This window comes from Coregonus clupeaformis, chromosome 15 (genome assembly GCF_020615455.1).
Source record: "Coregonus clupeaformis isolate EN_2021a chromosome 15, ASM2061545v1, whole genome shotgun sequence".
Lineage (NCBI taxonomy): Eukaryota > Metazoa > Chordata > Actinopteri > Salmoniformes > Salmonidae > Coregonus > Coregonus clupeaformis.
Window position 1 is genome coordinate 60,783,155 of NC_059206.1, and position 8,991 is coordinate 60,792,145.

The 8,991-nt window shown below is 42.7% G+C and overlaps 1 protein-coding gene across 4 annotated transcripts in view; it reads left to right on the plus strand.

Moving 5' to 3' along the window:
• LOC121543600 (membrane-associated guanylate kinase, WW and PDZ domain-containing protein 2-like) overlaps positions 1 to 1,640 on the plus strand; it is a 242,625-nt gene extending 240,985 nt beyond the window's left edge. For all 4 annotated transcript variants that reach the window (XM_045225248.1, XM_045225249.1, XM_045225250.1 and 1 more), the window contains one exon: positions 1 to 1,640. This exon is cut by the window's left edge and continues 757 nt beyond it. In XM_045225248.1, coding sequence (XP_045081183.1) covers positions 1 to 64 — 64 coding nt within the window. In that variant the 3' untranslated portion in view covers positions 65 to 1,640.
• The last annotated feature ends 7,351 nt before the right edge of the window (positions 1,641 to 8,991 follow it).

Genomic DNA, 8,991 nt, shown 5'->3' on the forward strand with positions numbered 1-8,991 from the left:
GATCCCAGGCTCTGACAAGCTGCCCAGCACCCTGCGCTCGGGCACGTCCACTGTGAGCAGATAACACCTTGGAGTATACCCACCACCACACCCCGAGGCCGGGCTACGCTAAGCCTGGCTAGCCCCTTCATTGGCTCCACTCGCCCTGCCTCCACTCCCCCACCCCACCCTCTAGACCTCAGATGTAAATGGGGGTTCCTCCATGCGTTTTTAGAGAACCATTTTTATTTATATTGTACTCTAAATTATTTTGAGAGATATTTTACACCGACCACCTTAAGAACTGGAAAGCATCCACTTAAAAATTCAAAACAAGAAGAAACCAAGCAGAATGTGTGTAGCGTGACAGGATCCTTGAGCAGTGTTAAGGGGTCTGAATACAGGAACTTCATTTGGAAGTGCTCAAATCCCCACAGCACTCCAGTCGAGGACCTACATGCAAATTGAACCACTCACTGATTGGTTGACTGTGACACTGCAGTTTTTTATACAATGGAGTCTATTTTATGAAAAGGAATGTTGAAGAGGGTTTGCCTGTTTTTGTGTATTTTGAAGAGAGAGAATGAAAACCAACAACTAGAAAAAGAGTATACGCATTAATGGAACTTTGCCTTAAATAAGAGACTGTACGGGACTGAAGAAGCTATCCTGAATAATCTATCAAATGATATAGAAAAAAATATATTATATGATGAGTATTAATATGTGGGACATATGATCATCTCTAATGCATACCTAGTCGGGCCAATGGTAGTTTTGAGGTGCCACGTAAGCTAGACAAGCGAAGGAACACAACACCGTTTTTCAACACTCCCTTATAGCTTCCCAGCCTATGATGTTGCATTTCTGGTCTGCGTGGACCCATTCTACAAGACTGCAGTGGACTCTTAAGTGCTGTTTGTGCTTGAATCACCAATGATCAATGGTTGGGTCACAGGAGATACATTTCCCCCTCACTGTTCTTCACGAAAAAAGCAATTTGCTGAGGTTTGTCTGGTGGACACTGTGGAGAGAGTGAAGGTTCATGGGATATCGGGGCAGAGTGCCTTACGATCAGGGACCGACGGACAAAGAGGTCTGTTATGGACTTAGAGAACCTAGAACACTCTCTAGACTGATGTGGTTCAATCCAGGCTGCTACCGTACAGTCAATACCAATGTCCCAATATTCATATACATCTGTGCAATGACGGACAGTCATGTTTTTATATCTCTGATTGTTTAAATTTGTTCACTGTATTTACAGGCCCCACCGTATTTATTTGGTCAGAAAACATTAGCAAATCTGTCAATTTCCTTACATATTGAAGTTAGTTCCACAACTTTTTGGGGTTCTGATGGTATCTCATCGTCAGATATCAAAACGTCTAGGCAGAACATCTCTAACAGATGGTGTAATCAAGTTGTGTTTGGGTGGTAATATGGCAAGTGTGTGAATGCAGGAAACTACATTAGTATTTCTGGTAGGGATCAGAGAGAGAGAGAAGCATTGCCGTTTGTCACAAGCTCATTCATCACTTAAATGTGTCTAATGGTCTGTGGCTTCACTTAACGCTGTACATTTGCACAAGACATGAAACACTTTTATCTCCCAAAGACGCATACGTATACAGTGAGGGAAAAAAGTATTTGATCCCCTGCTGATTTTGTACGTTTGCCCACTGACAAAGACATGATCAGTCTATAATTTTAACGGTAGGTTTATTTGAACAGTGAGAGACAGAATAACAACCAAAACATCCAGAAAAAACGCATGTCAAAAATGTTATGAATTGATTTGCATTTTAATGAGGGAAATAAGTATTTGACCACTGCAAAACATGACTTAGTACTTGGTGGCAAAACCCTTGTTGGCAATCACAGAGGTCAGACGTTTCTTGTATTTGGCCACCAGGTTTGCACACATCTCAGGACGGATTTTGTTCCACTCCTCTTTGCAGATCTTCTCCAAGTCATTAAGGTTTCGAGGCTGACGTTTGGCAACTCAAACCTTCAGCTCCCTCCACAGATTTTCTATGGGATTAAGGTCTGGAGACTGGCTAGGCCACTCCAGGACCTTAATGTGCTTCTTCTTGAGCCACTCCTTTGTTGCCTTGGCCGTGTGTTTTGGGTCATTGTCATGCTGGAATACCCATCCACGACCCATTTTCAATGCCCTGGCTGAGGGAAGGAGGTTCTCACCCAAGATTTGACGGTACATGGCCCCGTCCATCGTTCCTTTGATGCGGTGAAGTTGTCCTGTACCCTTAGCAGAAAAACACCCCCAAAGCATAATGTTTCCACCTCCATGTTTGACGGTGGGGATGGTGTTCTTGGGGTCATAGGCAGCATTCCTCCTCCTCCAAACACGGCGAGTTGAGTTGATGCCAAAGAGCTCGATTTTGGTCTCATCTGACCACAACACTTTCACCCAGTTCTCCTCTGAATCATTCAGATGTTCATTGGCAAACTTCAGACGGGCCTGTATATGTGCTTTCTTGAGCAGGGGGACCTTGCGGGCGCTGCAGGATTTCAGTCCTTCACGGCATAGTGTGTTACCAATTGTTTTCTTGGTGACTATGGTCCCAGCTGCCTTGAGATCATTGACAAGATCCTCCTGTGTAGTTTTGGGCTGATTCCTCACCGTTCTCATGATCATTGCAACTCCACGAGGTGAGATCTTGCATGGAGCCCCAGGCCGAGGGAGATTGACAGTTATTTTGTGTTTCTTCCATTTGCGAATAATCGCACCAACTATTGTCACCTTCTCACCAAGCTGCTTGGCGATGATCTTGTAGCCCATTCCAGCCTTGTGTATGTCTACAATCTTGTCCCTGACATCCTTGGAGAGCTCTTTGGTCTTGGCCATGGTGGAGAGTTTGGAATCTGATTGATTGATTGCTTCTGTGGACAGGTGTCTTTTATACAGGTAACAAGCTGAGATTAGGACCACTCCCTTTAAGAGTGTGCTCCTAATCTCAGCTCGTTACCTGTATAAAAGACACCTGGGAGCCAGAAATCTTTCTGATTGAGAGGGGGTCAAATACTTATTTCCCTCATTAAAATGCAAATCAATTTATAACATTTTTGACATGCGTTTTTCTGGATTTTTGTTGTTGTTATTCTGTCTCTCACTGTTCAAATAAGCCTATCATTAAAATTATAGACTGATCATTTCTTTGTCAATGGGCAAACGTACAAAATCAGCAGGGGATCAAATACTTTTTTCCCTCACTGTACATTACAACTGACAACTGTCTAGATATTCATTTCAACATTTGTTTAGTCTCTAAGGGATGCCGTCTACATAGCCAGCGATGTTAATATATATACTGTACATCTCTCTCTACCAGATTGCGTCCCAATTCATTTCTGAACTCTAGACAGTGGAGGCTCTGTCATGGGCCCTGTCTGCACTCTCCTATTACCAGCTCTCACACACACAGTTACACACACACACACACACACAGTTACACACACACAGTTACACAGTTACATACACACAGGTACACAGTTACACACACACACACACACAGTTGCACACACACAGTTACACAGTTACATACACACAGGTAGACAGTTAGACACACACACACGTCCCTCTGAGCCGCCTTGTCATCCTATGATTAAGGCAGAGTGTAAAAACCCTCTCTCAAACCCTCTCTCTGGCCCTGGGTCTCACAGAGGCTAATTCATCTGTCGCTCTCTGATAACTATTGTACTGTACATGGAGATGTGAAGAGACTACAATTATCTAGTCATTATGATCATTACCAGACACAATAATCATTCTTGGCGATAAAAGAAAAGTCATTAAGGAGCAATCCGAATGTGTCCCCTTTAGTTTCTACAGACATCTGATTTTTTAGTGGTAATTTGCAGTGTGTGGAGCTAACAATCCAGCAAAGAGAGGATGACATTGGCCAAACAAAGCTGTCCCCCTCGGGTGGAAGAAATGCAGACAGTCTTTCATAATAGGAGTGATATGAGAGAGGTGAGTGATGCTCTGAGCCCATTGGAATCTCTATTTACGAGGAGAAAAATAAAATGATTTTCTGACTTCTTTAAAGCACAAAGTGGTTCAGAGAATTGGCATATAAATTGTGCTGGGGAATTGACATTGGCTCAGCCACTGTCTGGCCCTGTTTGAATACTTTAAGAATGCATCCTTCCTTCCTCTCATCCTTTTCTCCTTCCTAACATCTTGTAAGATCACTGGTTACTTCAAGGAAGTCGGCAGCAGGTAGCCTAGCAGTTCAGAGCGTTGGGCCAGTAACTGATAGGTCGCTGGTTTGAATCCCGAGCCGACTAGCTGAATAATCAGCCCATGTGCCCTTGAGCAAGGCACTTCACCCTAATTGCTCTGGATAAGAGCATCTGTTAAATGACAATAAAAAAATATATAATAATGTAAAGCAGTTACATGTTAATTCATGTAAGTGGCACTGGTTACTTCAAGGAAGGATTCATTTGAACAGTGCCACTGGGTGTTCACTCCACATGCAATCATTCCTATAGTTTCTGGACAGTCCTGACTGTATACTGCACCTTCATCACTAAGCCTATCATGACTTCTGTGTAGACTAGAGACAAGGAAGAAGAATGTCCTTCCTTCGTTTTACCGTTCACCGCTTTTTCTCGTCTGAGCTGTCCCCCATTGAGCCAAATGTCAGTACTTTTCTATGGACATACAGTGCATTCGGAAAGTATTCAGACCCCTTTACTTTTTCCACATTTTGTTACGTTACAGCCTTATTCTAAAATTGATTAAATTGTTTTTTCCCCTCATCAATCTACACAAACAGGGTTTTAGAAATGTTTGCAAAATTATATATATATATATATCTTTTTTTTTTATATCACATTTACATAAGTATTCAGACCCTTTACTCAGTACTTTGTTGAAGCACCTTTGGCAGCGATTACAGCCTTGAGTCTTTTTGGGTATGACGCTACAAGCTTGGCACACCTGTATTTGGGGAGTTTCTCCCATTCTTCTCTGCAGATCCTCTCAAGCTCTGTCAGGTTGGATGGGGAGCGTCGCTGCACAGCTATTTTCAGGTCTCTCTAGAGAAGTTCGATCAGGTTCAAGTCCGGGCTCTGGCTGGGACACTCAAGGACATTGAGACTTGTCCCGAAGCCAGGTTTCCTCCAGACGTGACGCTTGGCATTCAGGCCAAAAAGTTCCATCTTGGTTTCATCAGAGCAGAGAATCTTGTTTCTCATGGTCTGAGAGTCCTTTAGGTGCCTTTTGGCAAACTCCAAGTCGGGCTGTCATGTGCCTTTTTACTGAGGAGTGGCTTCAAGCTGGCAACTTTACCATAAAGGTCTGATTGGTGGAGTGCTGCTGAGATGGTTGTCCTTCTAGAAGGTTCTCCCATCTCCACAGAGGAACTTAGGAGCTGTGTCAGAGTGACCATCGGGTTCTTGGTCACCTCCCTGACCAAGGCCCTTCTCCCCCAATTGCTCAGTTTGGCCGGGCGGCCAGCTCTAGGAAGAGTCTTGGTGGTTCCAAACATCTTCCATTTAAGTATGATGGAGGCCACTGTGTTCTTGGGGACCTTCAATGCTGTTGAAATTTTTTGGTACCCTTCCCCAGATCTGTGCCTTGAAACAATCCTGTCTCTGAGCTCTACGGACAATTCCTTCGACCTCATGGCTTGGTTTTTGCTCTGACATGTACTGTCAAACCTTATATAGACAGGTGTGTGCCTTTCCAAATCATGTCCAATCAATTGAATTTACCAAAGGTGGACTCCAATCAAGTTGTAGAAATATCTCAAGCATGATCAATGGAAACAGGATGCACCTGAGCTCAATTTCAATTCTCATAGCAAAGGGTCTGAATACTTACGTAAATACGGTATTTAAGTTTTTTATTTGTAATAAAAACCTGTTTTCGCTTTGTCATTATGGGGTAATGTGTGTAGATTGATGAGGGGAAAAAATTGTTTAATCAATTTTAGAATAAGGCTGTAACATAACAAACTGTGGGAAAAGGGAAGGGGTCTGAATCGTTTCCGACGGCACTGTAGATCAAAAGAGAACGGTGAGTGTGTTGAAGACTGACGGCACGTACAATACATGAACCCCCTGAGCCTACCTAATGCAGCAGGGTATCACTGTGTAGTGTTATTATTAGCCGTGTTATTGACCTTGTACAGGTGTGTCGCTATTATAAATATGACTCAATGTATTATTATGGATAGTCCCAGACTATAAGTGAACGACCTATTTTTATGAAATGCAACACTATGGATATATTAACTTTTGCAGAAATCTTGTTTACTGTATGATATTCTGAAATGCTGTCAAATAAAATGTTGACACGGTGTAAAGTATTCAATTAAGATCGAGCTGTCACCGGTCTGAGCGTGTTGATGGCCTTATGGCAGGTGAACGGCTTGCCCTGGGGTATATTCATTAGTGTAAACCGTAGTAAAATGTTTTGCAACAAAAACCGAGGTTTTTTATAGGACAAGTTCAGGTTAGTTCCTCCCTGTTTTGACTTGTTTGCTTCTGTTTTGTTCCAAGTGAATACACCCCAACTTGCCCAGAGGTACTTACAGCAGGATCTCCTCCTACCTTATGACCACATGAGGGCAGTACTGTGTAAGGAAATAAGGCATATCACCTGATTTCAAAATGACTAGTGTACAATCTTGTTGTTTCCACTAGAGGGCATTGTAGACTAGTTTTTGGTATTCTGCATCGTTTCGTAACATTTGAATGTATATAAATGCATAGCGTTTTCTTTTATATAAATGCATAGGTTATTTAACCTATTTAACCTGTTCCAAATATTCCTCCTACGATTTTAACAGGCACCCGAATCTGGTCTAGTTTATTTGAGATATGAACAATCAGACTGGTTAGGCTAAGCAGCAAAAAACAGATGTCCACTTGGCCTTAAACTACTTTTGTCTGCCATTATTTTTGGCAAACGGGCATGAAAATAGATATTTTATCAAATCTATCTCTTACTTGACTTTACTTGAGAAAGTCTTGTAAATGTATTTTACTTGAGAAAGTAATAACATTTTTGATGAGGTATTTCTTGACCTTTCTATCAGCGCATTTTGACTAGAATTCTGTAATCTTCACTTTTTAATGAGGTCACAGCTACCAGCACCTGCGAATGCTACATTTATGTCAGAAACCCACCTCACCGGTGAGTCACCACCGATCTAAAGCAGCATTGTCGTTCCTTTCATAAAGCGAGGCTTACTGGCGGAGCTTTTTAAATGCAGAAAGGGTGGCGCGTCAGGCAGGCTGACGGGTCCATAAGATAATAGACACCCTAGAGCAGTGGTCACCAACGTTTTCTGAGTCAAGATCACTTTCTGAGTCAAAATGCAAGCCGAGATCTAGATACAAAAATAATAAACATGACTTAAAAAACATAAGCTTATGTATGCAACATGAACCAATTAAAAACAGTTATGTAGCAATGAGGTTTGTGCAGTTGGCTATAGACCCAATACATTATCCCTGCATATTGGCTACGCTTGAATTGCCCTGCCAATGTTGTTCTTCTCAGACCATTTTGAAACTATATTTAAGTAATTAATTTGCAATAAAATGCAAATTAATTACTTAAAAATCATACAATGTGATTTTCTGGATTTTTGTTTTAGATTCCATCTCTCACAGTTGAAGTGTACCTATGATAAAAAATTACAGACCTCTACATGCTTTGTAAGTAGGAAAACCTGCAAAATCGGCAGTGAATCAAATACTTGTTTTCCCCACTGTATATATATATATATATATGTATATATATATATATATATAAACATGGGGGATTGGAAGTGATGCAGACAATTACATTGATGGAAATTACAATCTATCTGCAATAATAAGCTGATCTACCCCCTAAATTTTTTTTTCTAAAATAACAACTTAAAAAATTATATATATATATATATATATATATATATATATATATATATATATTATTTGTTGTATTACTTGTGAGGCACAGCTGAGTGAGCATAACATTTTTTTTTTTTTTCTGGACTGATGGCCTGCATCTGATGGTCAGTCTGAGGGGAGGGAGGGGGCCGCGGTGAGTCGGGTGAGGGGAGGGAGGGGGCCGCGGTGAGTCGGGTGAGAGGAGGGAGGGGGCCGCGGTGAGTCGGGTGAGAGGAGGGAGGGGGGGCCGCGGTGAGTCGGGTGAGGGGAGGGAGGGGGCCGCGGTGAGTCGGGTGAGAGGAGGGAGGGGGCCGCGGTGAGTCGGGTGAGAGGAGGGAGGGGGCCGCGGTGAGTCGGGTGAGAGGAGGGAGGGGGCCGCGGTGAGTCGGGTGAGAGGAGGGAGGGGGCCGCGGTGAGTCGGGTGAGGGGAGGGAGGGGGCCGCGGTGAGTCGGGTGAGAGGCAGCCTCACCGCTGCTCCCTCCCTCCCCTCAGACTGACCATCAGATGTCCCTCCTCTCTCCCTTCCTCCGCTGAGAAAAGGGGACACAGTCTTCAAGCTGATGGCGAAACTTAAATCGCGCTGCATTACTTCTGCTTCATGCACCAATTCATGTTGTTACACCTATGACCAGAGAAAGTGAAATATTCGTCGATATTAAAATAGACACAAGGCGCAAATAATAACAACGCAATTAAGCTTATCGAAACGCCCATTTAATTGCTTATAAAACTGTTGAACAAAGTATTGACAGTGCTGAATAACAACTTAAACATGAACTAACTTATAAAAACAGCCGCTCTTTGCTGTATTCATTGAGTCTCTCTCTAGTCATGATTTTAAAAGTTTTGAAATCTCACATTATCAACTTTGCTGTGCGTTATAGGCTTATTTTTACAGTCTATGGCGCAAGGAAACTGCCCAGACACGGTTATCTGAGCTATTTGATTGGCCAGCGGTAGGCATATAGGTGTACTTGATTTGCTCTCTGAGTTCTACCTTCAGATACATGAAACGGTTCAATATGGGAACACTTTTCCCTCCCAGCGCTAGGGCTGCTTAATCAAGTGCACCTACCTTCAACAGCGCAAAACGAATA